This window comes from Salmo salar, chromosome ssa27 (assembly GCF_905237065.1).
Source record: "Salmo salar chromosome ssa27, Ssal_v3.1, whole genome shotgun sequence".
Classification (NCBI taxonomy): domain Eukaryota; kingdom Metazoa; phylum Chordata; class Actinopteri; order Salmoniformes; family Salmonidae; genus Salmo; species Salmo salar.
In genome coordinates this window covers 31,648,291-31,666,810 of record NC_059468.1, presented here as the reverse complement: position 1 = coordinate 31,666,810, position 18,520 = coordinate 31,648,291, and the positions used below count along the sequence as shown (strand labels likewise).

Here is an 18,520-nt window from a genome sequence, read left to right as displayed (position 1 = left end):
GCTGTTCAAAAGCCTATCTGTTTCCACAGATAGTTTTTCTACTACTAACTGGTCTTTTGATCAATCACATCAGATCTTTTTCAGAGCTAATCGGATTGGTCAAAAGACCAATTAGTGAAAAAAATATCACAATTGGGCAGCCTTTGTCACACACCCACATGCGCACACACACCATGCCAAACCAATACTCCTCCAAAAATTTGCCAATACATGTATACCCCAGGTGTCTGGAACTAACTGAGACAGTCTATTGCTTCCAAGACTGGCTGATATCTGAGCTGTGTGGCCCTCGACTTACCCTTGTTGTCTGGAACAGTTTCTCTCCCCAGCTCTACAGTACCGTTGAGCTTCATTGCTCTGAAGTGCGTGAATCAATTTCAGTAATGGAGGAACGACCTTAATTCAATTCCCGGCCCGGCTTCTAAAGCTCTTCGCTGGTCATCTCAGTGTTCTGGAATGGACATGAAGTCGGATAGCGTGACTCTTCAGAACCGTTGAACCCAAATAAGACAGCGCTGCGGATGTATTAAAGGGAATTAAAGGGATGTATTAAAGGTTGTTGTATCTGCCAGTGACTATTTTTCTGGCGTGGGCGTTTGTTCGCGTCAAGGCATTAAGGTTGAGTTTTCGGGACAGAAATGATCCTTTCTTTGCTTGCTCTCACCTCAGGTGAAAGACAGTTACAGAATACATCCTTTTCAATTTAACGTCCCAGGTCCCATAACATTTTACACAGCTTTTATTAACAGTAAAATAAATAAACCTCCTTTCAGTAGAAGCATAGGGTATGGTGTGTGTCCTAAATTGCACCCTATTCCCTATTGTGCACTAGTTTTGACTAGAGTCCCATGGGACCTGGTCAAAAGTAGTGCACTACATAGGGAATAGGGTGCCATTTGGGACCATATCTCCCTGTTCTTGATTTAACTGTGGCTGTGGAATGGAAGCCTGTTCATCCTTTCCCTGTAGAGGACTGTGGAGCTGCACGATGGATACAACTTTTACACTTCCGATTGTGTTTGGGGAGTGTTGAGCCTAATATCCTTTTCATACTGGCTGGGGTCTCGGCATGGCAGGAAGAGGGGAGAGAGAGGAGGAGACCGCAGGGAAAGGCCTTATCGCTTAGCACCGCTATAATGTGATGCTTTTCACAACCAGAGAAGATTTAATCTCACCACCCGAGACCAGACTGTCTCTCTCTGTCCTCTTCAGTCTCTCTGTCCTCTTCAGTCTCTCTGTCCTCTTCAGTCTCTCTCTTTCTGTCTCTCTGTGTGTCTCTCTCTCTCTCACATACACACACACACACACACACACACACACACACACAAAGGTAGTGTGTGTGTGTGAGGAGTGCTGGAAGCTAGCTCAGCACAGTATTTAAAAGGCATTCTCTCTGTCATCCCAGGGTCTAAAGGCTGTTGGCTGTCTGCCACCACACTGTAGAGTACCTGAGTGAGCACAACTGAACAATGATCATTTCTGCTTCAACTGCCTCTATCCTTCCATCTAAACACACTTCCACCCGGGACTCTCCAAGTGCTTCCTCTCAAATCCTATTTCCACATGAACTATTCATCTAACAGCTCTTAAATGGCAGTTGGCTTCTCCCTTCCATCGCTGAATGTGAGGCTGGACCCTGTTTGGGAAACTCTCCTTAAAGCTGAGTACCTACCTGACAGACAGCAGGACAGTATTAGGGAAACTCTCCTTAAAGCTGAGTACCTACCTGACAGACAGCAGGACAGTATTAGGGAAACTCTCCTTAAAGCTGAGGATCTACCTGACAGACAGAATGAAAGTATTAGGGAAACTCTCCTTAAAGCTGAGTACCTACCTGACAGACAGCAGGACAGTATTAGGGAAACTCTCCTTAAAGCTGAGTACCTACCTGACAGACAGCAGGACAGTATTAGGGAAACTCTCCTTAAAGCTGAGTACCTACCTGACAGACAGCAGGACAGTATTAGGGAAACTCTCCTTAAAGCTGAGGATCTACCTGACAGACAGCAGGACAGTATTAGGGAAACTCTCATTAAAGCTGAGTACCTACCTGACAGACAGCAGGACAGTATTAGGGAAACTCTCCTTAAAGCTGAGTACCTACCTGACAGACAGCAGGACAGTATTAGGGAAACTCTCCTTAAAGCTGAGTACCTACCTGACAGACAGCAGGACAGTATTAGGGAAACTCTCCTTAAAGCTGAGTACCTACCTGACAGACAGCAGGACAGTATTAGGGAAACTCTCCTTAAAGCTGAGTACCTACCTGACAGACAGCAGGACAGTATTAGGGAAACTCTCCTTAAAGCTGAGGATCTACCTGACAGACAGCAGGACAGTATTAGGGAAACTCTCATTAAAGCTGAGTACCTACCTGACAGACAGCAGGACAGTATTAGGGAAACTCTCCTTAAAGCTGAGGATCTACCTGACAGACAGCAGGACAGTATTAGGGAAACTCTCCTTAAAGCTGAGTACCTACCTGACAGACAGCAGGACAGTATTAGGGAAACTCTCCTTAAAGCTGAGGATCTACCTGACAGACAGCAGGACAGTATTAGGGAAACTCTCCTTAAAGCTGAGTACCTACCTGACAGACAGCAGGACAGTATTAGGGAAACTCTCCTTAAAGCTGAGTACCTACCTGACAGACAGCAGGACAGTATTAGGGAAACTCTCATTAAAGCTGAGGATCTACCTGACAGACAGCAGGACAGTATTAGGGAAACTCTCCTTAAAGCTGAGTACCTACCTGACAGACAGCAGGACAGTATTAGGGAAACTCTCCTTAAAGCTGAGGATCTACCTGACAGACAGCAGGACAGTATTAGGGAAACTCTCCTTAAAGCTGAGTACCTACCTGACAGACAGCAGGACAGTATTAGGGAAACTCTCCTTAAAGCTGAGGATCTACCTGACAGACAGCAGGACAGTATTAGGGAAACTCTCATTAAAGCTGAGTACCTACCTGACAGACAGCAGGACAGTATTAGGGAAACTCTCCTTAAAGCTGAGTACCTACCTGACAGACAGCAGGACAGTATTAGGGAAACTCTCCTTAAAGCTGAGTACCTACCTGACAGACAGCAGGACAGTATTAGGGAAACTCTCCTTAAAGCTGAGTACCTACCTGACAGACAGCAGGACAGTATTAGCGAAACTCTCCTTAAAGCTGAGTACCTACCTGACAGACAGCAGGACAGTATTAGGGAAACTCTCCTTAAAGCTGAGGATCTACCTGACAGACAGCAGGACAGTATTAGGGAAACTCTCATTAAAGCTGAGTACCTACCTGACAGACAGCAGGACAGTATTAGGGAAACTCTCCTTAAAGGTGAGGATCTACCTGACAGACAGCAGGACAGTATTAGGGAAACTCTCCTTAAAGCTGAGTACCTACCTGACAGACAGCAGGACAGTATTAGGGAAACTCTCCTTAAAGCTGAGGATCTACCTGACAGACAGCAGGACAGTATTAGGGAAACTCTCCTTAAAGCTGAGTACCTACCTGACAGACAGCAGGACAGTATTAGGGAAACTCTCCTTAAAGCTGAGTACCTACCTGACAGACAGCAGGACAGTATTAGGGAAACTCTCATTAAAGCTGAGTACCTACCTGACAGACAGCAGGACAGTATTAGGGAAACTCTCATTAAAGCTGAGTACCTACCTGACAGACAGCAGGACAGTATTAGGGAAACTCTCCTTAAAGCTGAGGATCTACCTGACAGACAGCATTAGGGAAACTCTCCTTAAAGCTGAGGATCTACCTGACAGACAGCAGGACAGTATTAGGGAAACTCTCCTTAAAGCTGAGGATCTACCTGACAGACAGCAGGACAGTATTAGGGAAACTCTCCTTAAAGCTGAGGATCTACCTGACAGACAGCAGGACAGTATTAGGGAAACTCTCCTTAAAGCTGAGGATCTACCTGACAGACAGCAGGACAGTATTAGGGAAACTCTCATTAAAGCTGAGTACCTACCTGACAGACAGCAGGACAGTATTAGGGAAACTCTCCTTAAAGCTGAGTACCTACCTGACAGACAGCAGGACAGTATTAGGGAAACTCTCCTTAAAGCTGAGTACCTACCTGACAGACAGCAGGACAGTATTAGGGAAACTCTCCTTAAAGCTGAGGATCTACCTGACAGACAGCAGGACAGTATTAGGGAAACTCTCATTAAAGCTGAGTACCTACCTGACAGACAGCAGGACAGTATTAGGGAAACTCTCCTTAAAGCTGAGTACCTACCTGACAGACAGCAGGACAGTATTAGGGAAACTCTCCTTAAAGCTGAGTACCTACCTGACAGACAGCAGGACAGTATTAGGGAAACTCTCCTTAAAGCTGAGTACCTACCTGACAGACAGCAGGACAGTATTAGGGAAACTCTCCTTAAAGCTGAGTACCTACCTGACAGACAGCAGGACAGTATTAGGGAAACTCTCCTTAAAGCTGAGGATCTACCTGACAGACAGCAGGACAGTATTAGGGAAACTCTCATTAAAGCTGAGTACCTACCTGACAGACAGCAGGACAGTATTAGGGAAACTCTCCTTAAAGGTGAGGATCTACCTGACAGACAGCAGGACAGTATTAGGGAAACTCTCCTTAAAGCTGAGTACCTACCTGACAGACAGCAGGACAGTATTAGGGAAACTCTCCTTAAAGCTGAGGATCTACCTGACAGACAGCAGGACAGTATTAGGGAAACTCTCCTTAAAGCTGAGTACCTACCTGACAGACAGCAGGACAGTATTAGGGAAACTCTCCTTAAAGCTGAGGATCTACCTGACAGACAGCAGGACAGTATTAGGGAAACTCTCATTAAAGCTGAGTACCTACCTGACAGACAGCAGGACAGTATTAGGGAAACTCTCCTTAAAGCTGAGTACCTACCTGACAGACAGCAGGACAGTATTAGGGAAACTCTCCTTAAAGCTGAGTACCTACCTGACAGACAGCAGGACAGTATTAGGGAAACTCTCCTTAAAGCTGAGTACCTACCTGACAGACAGCAGGACAGTATTAGCGAAACTCTCCTTAAAGCTGAGTACCTACCTGACAGACAGCAGGACAGTATTAGGGAAACTCTCCTTAAAGCTGAGGATCTACCTGACAGACAGCAGGACAGTATTAGGGAAACTCTCATTAAAGCTGAGTACCTACCTGACAGACAGCAGGACAGTATTAGGGAAACTCTCCTTAAAGGTGAGGATCTACCTGACAGACAGCAGGACAGTATTAGGGAAACTCTCCTTAAAGCTGAGTACCTACCTGACAGACAGCAGGACAGTATTAGGGAAACTCTCCTTAAAGCTGAGGATCTACCTGACAGACAGCAGGACAGTATTAGGGAAACTCTCCTTAAAGCTGAGTACCTACCTGACAGACAGCAGGACAGTATTAGGGAAACTCTCCTTAAAGCTGAGTACCTACCTGACAGACAGCAGGACAGTATTAGGGAAACTCTCATTAAAGCTGAGTACCTACCTGACAGACAGCAGGACAGTATTAGGGAAACTCTCATTAAAGCTGAGTACCTACCTGACAGACAGCAGGACAGTATTAGGGAAACTCTCCTTAAAGCTGAGGATCTACCTGACAGACAGCATTAGGGAAACTCTCCTTAAAGCTGAGGATCTACCTGACAGACAGCAGGACAGTATTAGGGAAACTCTCCTTAAAGCTGAGGATCTACCTGACAGACAGCAGGACAGTATTAGGGAAACTCTCCTTAAAGCTGAGGATCTACCTGACAGACAGCAGGACAGTATTAGGGAAACTCTCCTTAAAGCTGAGGATCTACCTGACAGACAGCAGGACAGTATTAGGGAAACTCTCATTAAAGCTGAGTACCTACCTGACAGACAGCAGGACAGTATTAGGGAAACTCTCCTTAAAGCTGAGTACCTACCTGACAGACAGCAGGACAGTATTAGGGAAACTCTCCTTAAAGCTGAGGATCTACCTGACAGACAGCAGGACAGTATTAGGGAAACTCTCCTTAAAGCTGAGTACCTACCTGACAGACAGCAGGACAGTATTAGGGAAACTCTCATTAAAGCTGAGGATCTACCTGACAGACAGCAGGACAGTATTAGGGAAACTCTCCTTAAAGGTGAGGATCTACCTGACAGACAGCATCAGAGTCAAGTCCCTCTGTCTTTTTAAGTGCAGAACAGACACCAAATACTTCTATGTCCACATATAAGTCAGCACAAGCAATATGGATACACGTACCATTATGTTGTATGAATGTTAAATTACATGTTATGTGTACCAAAAATGCATCTAAAAGCCTTTAAACTTTATTTTCTTGGTCAGTTAGCTGAGAAATGAATGATGAATGGGAGTGAATTGGAGATGAGCATCAGATGGCTGTGTTGTCTCTCCAACAGCTGAGGAAACAGAAACAAAACAACAGCCCATAAAATGAGACTATCTGAGCAGCGTTCTGTCTGGAGGCTAGATATCTTCCTCCCTTCCTTTATTCCTTCTCTCTCTCGCTCTCTCTCACTCTCTCACTCTCTCTCTACTCCTTACTCCCTCCCTCTCCCTCTCCTCTCCTTCTCCACTCCCTCCCTCTCTCCCTCTCCTCTCCTTCTCCACTCCCTCTCTCCCTCTCTCCCTCCCTCCCTCTCTAAGCAGTCAGTCTCTCTCCTCACAGCTCCACTACACTAGACACGACACAGCCACTCCATACAGACCAGCACAAGCCAGCCTCCCTGTCGCCTGTCACCTGCTGCCAAATGTCTATTCTCAGCAATTAGGATTTTGACTGTGCCGCCCATGCGTGCGCCAGCCAACCCTCCCCTGCCTAGCTCTGCTCTGCCAGGGACGTGCCAAGGCGGGGCAAGAGCTGGCACGTTGGGTAGAGAATAAAGTGAAAGGTCTTGCTCTACGGGAGGCCTGCCCACAGTGCTCAGGCGTGCCAGCTGGACCCAGCTGCCCAGCAGGTGATCGCACCCCAGTGCCGGGGCTTCAGTAACGCTAGCCACCTCAGGCACATGATAGCATCACTCACCTGACCTGATTCAGGTGCCACTTTCACTGTCTGTTTCTAACTGTCCATATGGGATAGTGTTAGGGTTTTGGTGTTTGGTGTTGCATCCTTTAGAAAACAGCATCAATATGATTTGGGTGGTTCTGGTCTATACAGTACAGAATCTAGATGTATTACTGTCTGTTTCACAGGTTTGTAGGTCTTCTATGCTGGTCCTTTCCTCCCTCATCATACACTGATTTGCTTTTGATTTTATCCATTGATCTAGGCATTAAACCCTGGTTTTCTCTCTCTCTCCATAGATAAGTTCTGGTACTGTCGACTGTCTCCGAACCATAAAGTCCTGCACTACGGAGATCTGGAGGAGAGCCCTCAGGGAGAGGTGCCCCATGACTCTCTACAGGAAAAATGTGAGTAGTAGCAACACCAGTACTGCTCTGGGTCAAACAAACTGTCAGTTTTCCTTTAACCTCTCTTGGGTATGTGGGACGTGACCGTCCCACCTGCGGGACACACTATTCAACAGCCAGTGAAATAGCAGGGCGCCAAATTCAAAACAACAAAAATCTCAGAATTCATATTTTTCACACATACAAGTATTTTACACCATTTTAAAGATAATCTTCTCGATAATCCAACCACATTGTCTGATTTCAAAAAGGCTTTACGGCGAAAGCATAGCATTAGATTATGTTAGGACATCACCTTGACAAGAAAAACCACACAGCCATTTTCCAAGCAAGGAGAGGCGTCACAAAAACAGAAATACAGCTAAAATGAATCACTAACCTTTGATGATCTTCATCAGATGGCACTCATAGGACTTCATGTTACACAGGAAGCGGCGCAGGTCCTAATCCAGGCACTTGTCATCTCCCGTCTGGATTACTGCAACTCGCTGTTGGCTGGGCTCCCTGCCTGTGCCATTAAACCCCTACAACTCATCCAGAACGCCGCAGCCCGTCTGGTGTTCAACCTTCCCAAGTTCTCTCATGTCACCCCGCTCCTCCGCTCTCTCCACTGGCTTCCAGTTGAAGCTCGCATCCGCTACAAGACCATGGTGATTGCCTACGGAGCTGTGAAGGGAACGGCACCTCCATACCTTCAGGCTCTGATCAGGCCCTACACCCAAACAAGGGCACTGCGTTCATCCACCTCTGGCCTGCTGGCCCCCCTACCTCTGAGGAAGCACAGTTCCCGCTCAGCCCAGTCAAAACTGTTCGCTGCTCTGGCACCCCAATGGTGGAACAAGCTCCCTCACGACGCCAGGACAGCGGAGTCAATCACCACCTTCCGGAGACACCTGAAACCCCACCTCTTTAAGGAATACCTAGGATAGGATAAAGTAATCCTTCTAACCCCCCCCTAAAAGATTTAGATGCACTATTGTAAAGTGGTTGTTCCACTGGATATCATAAGGTGAATGCACCAATTTGTAAGTCGCTCTGGATAAGAGCGTCTGCTAAATGACTTAAATGTAATGTAAATGTAACAATACATGTATGTTTTGCTCGATAAAGTTCATATTTATATCCAGAAACCCCATTTTACTTTGGCGTTGTAATGTTCAGAAATGTTTTGCCTCCCAAAACTTCCGGTGAATGAGCACATCAATTTACAGAAATACTCATCATAAACGTTGATAAAATATTAAACTGTAATTCAAAGAATTATAGATACACTTTTCCTTAATGCAACCGCTGTGTCAGATTTCAAAAAAACTTTACAGCGAAAGCACACTTCGCAATAATCTGAGTACAGCGTTCAGACACGAAACCAAACCCGCCATTTTGTGGAGTCAATAAAACTCAGAAATAATATTATAAATATTCACTTACCTTTGATGATATTCATCAGAATGCACTCCCAGGAATCCCAGGTCCACAATAAATGTTTGTTTTGGTCGATAAAGTCCATCATTTATGTCCAAATACCTCCTTTTTGTTCGCGCGTTCAGTCCACTACTCCAAATGCAGGAAGCATGCGGAAATGTCATGACGAAAAGTAAAAAAAAGTTATATTTACGTTCGTATTAATATGTCAAACGATGTATAGCATCAATTTTTAGGATGTTTTTAACATAAATCTTCAGTAATATTCCAACCGGACAATTCCAATGTCTTCAGAAAAGAAAAGGAACACAGCTCACACTCACGTGAGCGCGCGCCTCTGAGCTCATGTCATTTCCTCACTCATCTGACTCCAGGCCCTCTCGTTTGCTCCATATTCACAGTAGAAGCATGAAACAACGTTCTAAAGACTGTTGACATCTAGTGGAAGCCTTAGGAAGTGCAAAATGAACCCTAAGTCACTGTAGTTTGAGTAGGTAATCAATTGAAAAAACTACAAGCCTCAGATTTTCAACTTCCTGGTTGGATTTTTCTCAGGGTTTTTCCTGCCATATGCGTTCTGTTATACTCACAGACATCATTCAAACAGTTTTAGAAACTTCAGAGTGTTTTCTATCCAAATCTATTAATAATATGCATATACTACCTTCTGAGCCTGAGTAGCAGGCAGTTTAATTTGGACGCCTTTCATCCGGACGTCAAAATACTGCCCCCTACCCTAGAGAAGTTAAAAAAAGACAACTGACAACTGACACTTGCTAAATAATTGTTTACTGGCAGGGTGCCTAAAGATGGTTGTTGTTGACATTGTTAGTAGTTGATGCAGCATGTCAACAGAACTGTGATATGTGGTTTTCTAACCTAGCTACCTTAAGATGAATGCACTAACTGTAAGTCGCTCTGGATAAGAGCATCTGCTTAATGACTAAAATGTAATGTAAACTAACTGATGATGAGGATGATAAAATGATGTTTTCCTTGATGTTGACGTTCCTCTCCTCTTCCTCCTCCTCCCACAGTACCCGTGGCCGATATCAAAGCGGTGGTCACTGGTAAGGACTGTCCTCACATGAAGGAGAAGGGATCTCTGAAGCAGAACAAGGTGAGTGTATCTACAGTATGTCAGCGTATCTGTGTCTTATATAACAGTATATTATCTGTCAGTATATCTGTCTTATATAACAGTATCTGTCCGTGTATCTGTGTCTTATATAACAGTAGCTGTCAGTGTGCCTGTGTCTTATATACTCAGCAAAAAAAGAAATGTCCTCTCACTGTCAACTGTGTTTATTTTCAGCAAACTTAACATGTGTAAATATTTGTATGAACATAATAAGATTCAACAACTGAGACATAAACTGAACAAGTTCCACAGCCATGTAACTAACAGAAATTGAATAATGTGTCCCTGAACAAAGGGGGGGGTTAAAAAAAAGTAACAGTCAGTATCTGGTGTGGCCACCAGCTGCATTAAGTACTGCAGTGCATCTCCTCCTCATGGACTGCACCAGATTTGCCAGTTCTTGCTGTGAGATGTTACCCCACTCTTCCACCAAGGCACCTGCAAGTTCCTGACATTTCTGGGGGGAATGGCCCTAGCCCTCACCCTCCGATCCAACAGGTCTCAGACGTGCTCAATGGGATTGAGATCCGGGCTCTTCGCTTGCCATGGCAAAACACTGACATTCCTGTCTTGCGGGAAATCATGCACAGAACGAGCAGTATGGCTGGTGGCATTGTCATGCTGGAGGGTCATGTCAGGATGAGCCTGCAGGAAGGGTACCACATGAGGGAGGAGGATGTCTTCCCTGTAACGCACAGCTTTGAGATTGCCTGCAATGACAACAAGCTCAGTCCGATGATGCTGTGACACACCGTCCCAGACCATGATGGACCCTCCACCTCCAAATCGATCCTGCTCCAGAGTACAGGCCTCGGTGTAACGCTCATTCCTTCGACGATAAACGTGAATCCGACCATCACCCCTGGTGAGACAAAACAACAACTCGTCAGTGAAGAGCACTTTTTGCCAGTCCTGTCTGGTCCAGCGACGGTGGGTTTGTGCCCGTAGGTGACGTTGTTGCCGGTGATGTCTGGTGAGGACCTGCCTTACAACAGGCCTACAAGCCCTCAGTCCAGCCTCTCTCAGCCTATTGCGGACAGTCTGAGCACTGATGGAGGGATTGTGCATTCCTGGTGTAACTCGGGCAGTTGTTGTTGCCATGCTGTACCTGTCCCGCAGGTGTGATGTTCGGATGTACCGATCCTGTGCGGGTGTTTTTACACGTGGTCTGCCACTGCGAGGATGATCAGGTGTCTGTCCTGTAGCACTGTCTTAGACATCTCACAGTACAGACATTGCAATTTATTGCCCTGGCCACATCTGCAGTCCTCATTGACTTTTTATTTATATTTAACCTTTATTTAACTAGGCAAGTCAGTTGAGAACAAATTATTTTTTACAATGATGGCCTACCAGGGAACAGTAGGTTAACTGCCTTGTTCAGGGGCAGAACGACAGATTTTACCTTGTCAGCTCGGGGATTCAATCTAGCAACCTTTCGGTTACTGGCCCAACGCTCTAACCACTAGGCTACATGCCGCCTCATGCCTCCTTGCAGCATGCCTAAGGCATGTTCACGCAGATGACCTTGGGCATCTTTCTTTTGGTGTCAGTAGAAAGGCCTCTTTGGTGTCCTAAGTTTTCATAACTGTGACCTTAATTGCCTACCATCTGTAAGCTGTTAGTGTCTTAACGACTGTTCCACAGGTGCATGTTCATTAATTGTTTATGGTTCATTGAACAAGCATGGGAAACAGTGTTTAAACCCTTTACAATGAAGATCTGTAAAGTTATTTGGATTTTTACGAATAATCTTTGAAAGACAGGGTCCTGAAAAGGGGACGTTTCTTTTTTAACTGAGTTTATAATAGTATCTGTCAGTGTGTCTATGACAGTACAGTATCCGTCAGTGTGTCTATGACACTACAGTATCTGTCAGTGTGTCTATGACAGTACAGTATCTGTCAGTGTGTCTATGACACTACAGTATCTGTCAGTGTGTCTATGACAGTACAATATCTGTCAGTGTGTCTATGACAGTACAGTATCTGTCAGTGTGTCTATGACAGTACAGTATCTGTCAGTGTGTCTATGACAGTACAGTATCTGTCAGTGTGTATATGACAGTACAGTATCTGTCAGTGTGTCTATGACAGTACAATATCTGTCAGTGTGTCTATGACAGTACAGTATCTGTCAGTGTGTCTATGACACTACAGTATCTGTCAGTGTGTCTATGACACTACAGTATCTGTCAGTGTGTCTATGACAGTACAATATCTGTCAGTGTGTCTATGACAGTACAGTATCTGTCAGTGTGTCTATGACAGTACAATATCTGTCAGTGTGTCTATGACAGTACAGTATCTGTCAGTGTGTCTATGACACTACAGTATCTGTCAGTGTGTCTATGACACTACAGTATCTGACAGTGTGTCTATGACAGTACAATATCTGTCAGTGTGTCTATGACAGTACAGTATCTGTCAGTGTGTCTATGACAGTACAGTATCTGTCAGTGTGTCTATGACAGTACAGTATCTGTCAGTGTGTCTATGACAGTACAGTATCTGTTAGTGTGTCAATGACACTACAGTATCTGTCAGTGTGTCTATGACAGTACAGTATCTGTTAGTGTGTCTATGACAGTACAGTATCTGTTAGTTTGGCTGTGTCTTATGACATTATAAACTGGGTGGCTCAAGCCCTGAACGCTGATTGGCTAACAGCCGTAGCGTATCAGGCCTTATACCACGGGTATGACAAAACATTTATTTGTTTATAATAGCAATAAGGCACCTCCAGGGTCTGCGTTGCATTGTGCCTAAGAACAGCCCTTAGTCGTGGTTTATTGGCCATATACCACATCCCCTCGGGCCTTATTGCTTAAAAATAGTATCTGTCAGTGTATCTGTGTCTTATATGATAAAATAATAGCCAGCACAATATCAAGGTGTATTAACCCACTGTTAAGGTGGCTGTTGACATGTCAGCCTAGTTAAACCCAAATCCCTCTATATCTTCTATGTATAGACATCTTAACCAAGATGAAATAATTGTTAGCCCTTCCTTTGAGCAGGTATGTAAGCCCAGGCCCAGTGTCTGTAGGATCTCAGTACTGATTAGAAACCCATACATTCTGCTAACACTGAAGGATTAGCTAGGTCCTGTAAATATATTCTTGAATACAAAGGAGCACCGATCCTCTCTCACCTGGACCTTTATGACTTTGTTGGCGAATATGGTGTCTGGAAGAATGGGCCTACAGGTCTGTGGGCTGACTGACTGGCTGACTGACTGACTGACTGGCTGGCTGCCTGACTGGCAGGCTGTGTCCTAGGCCAAGTTTAGGCTATGTGAATGGGAACACGAGTGGAGTCCACTCTCTGGGCCCGGGCAGGGCAGTCACAGACCTAGGCTGCATTTCAATATATAGTGTTGGACAACCGTATGTCTCAAAATGCCTTTCTGTCCCCTAACCGTCCCCCTGCTCGATATGCTCCGTCCCCTGGCACCCAGCAGGTGGCGCCGGCTCACACGACAGCCAAGCCATCTGGTGTTGGAGTGGCTGGGGAGGGAAGGTGCTAGAGAGTCAAAGCGGGAGGAGAGGAGAGGCTCATTAGCATGTTAGTGACAGTGCTACGATTGATCTCCGTCCTTTTCTCTCTCTCTCTCTCTCTCTCTCTCTCTCTCTCTCTCTCTCTCCTCCTTCTCTTCCTCTCCCCTTCCTCTCTCTCCCTCTCTCTCTACCTCTCTCTCGCTACAGGAGGTTCAGGAGCTGGCCTTCTCCGTCCTCTATGAGTCAGACGAGTATTTAAACTTCATCGCTCCGGACAAGCATGAGGTAAGCACTAGGCAGCTGGCACGGTCACCCAGCCAATGACAGCTTTCACAGATGGACTGAGAGGAAGTCAGTGGAGGTCGTCCATTCTCCAGCATGACATGGGACACTTTATGTTAATACACTGCTATGGGTGTGTGCAGGGGCGGGCGCGTCGTCTGTCTGTCTGTCTGTATGTACTTATCCTCTCCTGTCTCTCCTCAGTACTGTGTGTGGACGGACGGTCTGAACGCCCTCCTGGGGAAGGAGATGACCAGTGACTTCACCAAGTCAGACATGGACACCCTGCTCTCCATGGAGATGAAGCTCCGCCTCCTCGACCTGGAGAACATCCAGATCCCAGAGGCCCCTCCCCCCATTCCCAAAGAACCTAGCAACTATGACTTTGTTTATGACTGCAACTAACTAACCAACCATTCAAAATAACTTAGCTACTGGACTGGACCAACCAATTCTCTTTTTTCTAAAACGGCAACTGGAAAAAATGAAAAATAAAACAATTACGATGAAATGATGAGTGACAGAAAAAGGATTCTGTTGAACAATTTTCCTTCCTTCTTGCTAAACTTCCTTTTTTAATTAAAGGGTGTGTTTTAATAGGTTTGCAGCACTTAATTACTTTTTGCGGCCCACTGACTGAACCATCCCATCACCATGGAGACCAAACCAGGAAGCATCCATATGGGTGCTTTGGGTCCTAAACCAGACATGTTCTTCTAATGGGCTCAATGGTCTCTAAACGTTGTTGTTTGGTTGTCACTCTCCAAGATGTCGTCACAGTGTTCTTCTCACCTTAAAACCTGCACACTCTTCACTCCTTCACTGAAGCATATGTCATTTGCTTGGAGTTTGTTGTAGAAAAGCTCTTTGATAAACGCTTGGTTGTTTTGTTGACTTTCGACAGGCCGTTGGATATGAGGAGATGGCTCATTTCATAAAGAGACTGTAAAGAGGTCTTGAGGGACGTTAAGTTTTTATCTCTCCAACAGTCTGGGTGTGTCCAAAATGGCACCCTATTCTCTATATAGTGCACTACTTTTGACCAGGATTAAAAGTACTGCACTATACAGGGAATAAAGTAGTGTACTATGTAGGGAATCGGGTGTTATTTGAGACACAGTATCTGTTTTACATTTACGTGGCAGGTAATGTTTCTGAGAGGAAGAAAGGATCAAGTGTATTTAAGATGATGAAGTGTATATTTAGAGTTTTTCTCCCAGGTATCTTACTCCATACTTCACATACTGTCTCTAGACTGTTACAATAAGTGTGTTGTTCTAAAACCTGGCACTGTAATACAAAACAGGAAACTGCCTCTGAAGTTCCTGAAGCCTTCTATCCCCATATCACGGCTGCTTTGAGCATACTGTGTACTCACACACTGGCTTAGCCCAAACAAACACACAACTTTAATAGCTACATGCTTATTGAGATGTACACCTGTCTCTTTCCTCCATCTTGATACCGTTCGATCAGGCTCGATTGCGACTGCTGTAACATTCCGAAGCAATATTGAGCAGAAAAAATAAAAAAATAAAGGTCTTTGTTATGCTGATGGTGTAATGTAGTGATATTTGTGCTGCTGCCAAGTAGACAGTATTGGGGCTGTTTGTGTTTTTAATAAAGGGAACTTGTTTTGTTTTCAAGATCTATGTGGCCGTCAGAATTTGGAGGTTCATGTACATTTTATTTAAAAGCGAATCATGAGTGGACATTTCTAATATGATTTATTATTTAATACCTTCAGATGTTCGTATCTAGGTCTGAAAGCCCCTCAACCTGCTGTTTACATTAAAGATTTAAGGAAACTGACATCTCTTGTTGCATATTCTATTATTACTGTAAATATGATATTATTAGTTATGTCTTTCTACCTGGTATGAGCTTTTGTTATTCTGTATGTGTCCATGCCACCAAATCTCCTGTCACTAAAAATACCCATCACTTATTGTTGATGTGGCTTTCTATACAGTCGATTTAAAAAAAACATACAATGACATGCAAGCAGTTCTATGTGTACTGCACGTGGCAGTCTCTTGGAGTTCTTCCACAGGAGAGAGAGATACAGAGAGAGGAAGAGATGGAGAGGAAAATACAGAGGGAGAGTAATAGCGGGAGAGTGAGACAGAGGAAGAGTGAGACAGAGGGAGTGTTTCTTGTCATTCCTGCTCTCTCCACTCGCTCTCGCTCCGCTCTCTCTCTGCTCTCTCTCTCTCTCCGCTCTCTCTCTCCACTCTCTCTCTCTCCTTGCTCTCTCTCTCTCTGCTCTCTCTCTCCCCTCTCTCCGTTCTCTCTCCCCTCTTGCTCTCTCAGCTCTCTCTCTGCTTTCTCTCTGCTTTCTCTCTCTCCGCTCTCTCTCTGCTCTCTCTCTCTCCGCTCTCTCTCTCTCTCTCTCTCGCCCTCTCTCGCTCCTCTCTCGCTCTCCTCGCTCTCTCTCTCCGCTTTCTCTCTCCTCTCTCTCTTTCTCTCCTCTATCTCTCTCTCTCCGCTCGCTCTCTCTGTCGCTCGCCCTCTCACTCTCCTCTCTCTCCCCTCTCTCCCCTCTCTCTCCCTCTCCTCGCTCTCTCTTTCTCTGCTTTCTCTCTCCACTCTCTCTCTCTCTCTCTCTCTCTCCACTCTCTCTCTCTCTCCGCTCTCTCTCTCCGCTCTCTCTCTCCCCTCTCTCCGCTCTCTCTCTCCCCTCTCTCCGTTCTCTCTCTCCCCTCTCGCTCTCTCAGCTCTCTCTGCTTTCTCTCTGCTTTCTCTCTCTCTGCTCTCTCTGCTCTCTCTCTCTCCGCTCTCTCTCTCCCCTCTCTCTCTCTCTCCGCTCTCTCTCGCCCTCTCTCGCTCCTCTCTCGCTCTCCTCGCTCTCTCTCTCCACTTTCTCTCTCCTCTCTCTCTTTCTCTCCTCTATCTCTCTCTCTCTGTCGCTCGCCCTCTCACTCTCCTCTCTCTCCCCTCTCTCCCCTCTCTCTCCCTCTCCTCGCTCTCTCTTTCTCTGCTTTCTCTCTCCGCTCTCTCTCTCTCTCTCCACTCTCTCTCTCTCTCCGCTCTCTCTCTCCCCTCTCTCCGCTCTCTCTCTCCCCTCTCTCCGTTCTCTCTCTCCCCTCTCCCTCTCTCTCTCCTCTCTCTCCCTCTCTCTCTCCCTCTCGCTCTCTCTCACTCCGCTCTCTCTCTCACTCCGCTCTCTCTCTCACTCCGCTCTCTCTCTCACTCCGCTCTTTCTCTCACTCCGCTCTCTCTCTCTCTCCGCTCTCTCTCTCTGCTCGCTCTCGTCGCTCTCTCCGCTCTCTCTCCTCTCTCTCTCCGCTCTCTCTCTCCGCTCTCTCCTGCTCTCTCTCTCTCTCTCTGCTCTCTCCCTCTCTCTCTCTTTCTTTCTCCGCTCTCTCTCTCCACTCTTTCGCTCTCCGCTCTCTCTCTCCACTCTTTCTCTATCGCTCTCCCCTCTCTCTCTCTCTCTCTTGCTCTTGCTCTTGCACTCTCCGCTCGCTCTCTCTCTCTCTCTCTCTCTCTCTCTCTCTCTCTCTCTCTCTCTCTCTCTCTCTCTCTTTCTCCGTTCTCTCTCTGCTCTCTCTCCGCTCTCGCTCTCTCACTCTCTCTCTCTCCGCTCTCTCTCTCCGCTCTCTCTCTCTCCGCTCTCTCTCTCTCTGCTCTCTCTCTCTCTCCGCTCTCTCTCTCTCTGCTCTCTCTCTCTCTCTCTCCGCTCTCTCTTTCTCTCTCTGCATTGCCTCAAGAGCTCAGACATACATTTCACACGCTCCTTAGAATCTGTAGACTTGTCAGAAGGAATGCACAATCTGCGCAGGTTCACAGTCTGAAGTGAAGTAATAATGTTAGTTCAAAAACCATGAAGTTGAGCAATTCAATGAGAAATCAATGACATGCCAAATTAGTGCCTTCAGAAAGTATTCACACCCCTGAACTTTTTTCACATTTTGTTGTGTTACAGCCTGAATTTAAAATGTAATACATTTATATTTTGTGTCACTGATCTACTCACAATACCCCATGATGTCAAAGCTGAAATTTCTTGAGTCAATAAGTATTCAACCCATTGTTATGGAAAGCCTAAATAAGTTCAGGAGTAGATATGTGCTTAACAAATCATATAATAAGTTGCATGGACTCATTCTCTGCACTTCATTGCAGTGCTAGCTGTGCCACTAGAGCTTCTGGGTTCGAATCCAGGCTCGCAGCCGGCCACGACCGGGAAACCCATGGGGCGGCGCACAATTGTCCAAGCATTGTCTGGGTTAGGGGAGGGTTTGGCGCGCACTAGCGACTCCTGTGGCGGGCCGGGCGCAGTGCACGCTGACACGGTCGCCAGGTGCACAATGTTTCCTCCGACACATTGGTGTGGCTGGCTTCCGGGTTGAGTGGGCATTGTGTCAAGAAGGAGTGCGGCTTGGTTGGGTTGTGTTTCGGAGGATGCACGGCTCTCGACCTTCTCGCCAGAGTCCGTACAGGAGTTGTAGCGATGAGACAAGACAGTAACTACCAATTGGATACCACAAAAACAGGGTTAATAAAAAAAAAATTGAAGTGGTTAACATGATTTTTGAATAACTACACCATCTCATACATGCAATTATATACAGTACCTGTAATAAGGGTCATCTAAAGGAGACCAAAATGTGGCGTGTGAAGTGCTCATATTACTTTTAATGAAAACACTTTGCAAAATAACAAAACGACCAACAACAGTCCCGTCAGGTACAAACAACGAAACAGAAAACAACCACCCACAAAACCCCATGAAAAACAGGCTGCCTAAGT

At 45.8% G+C, this 18,520-nt stretch overlaps 1 protein-coding gene across 6 annotated transcripts in view; it reads left to right on the top strand.

Moving 5' to 3' along the window:
- Positions 1-15,577, top strand: part of elmo1 (engulfment and cell motility 1 (ced-12 homolog, C. elegans)) — a 180,025-nt gene extending 164,448 nt beyond the window's left edge. For all 6 annotated transcript variants that reach the window (XM_014178476.2, XM_045709172.1, XM_045709171.1 and 3 more), the window contains 4 exon segments: positions 7,314-7,421; positions 9,881-9,963; positions 13,691-13,768; positions 13,970-15,577. In XM_014178476.2, coding sequence (XP_014033951.1) covers positions 7,314-7,421; positions 9,881-9,963; positions 13,691-13,768; positions 13,970-14,170 — 470 coding nt within the window. In that variant the 3' untranslated portion in view covers positions 14,171-15,577.
- The last annotated feature ends 2,943 nt before the right edge of the window (positions 15,578-18,520 follow it).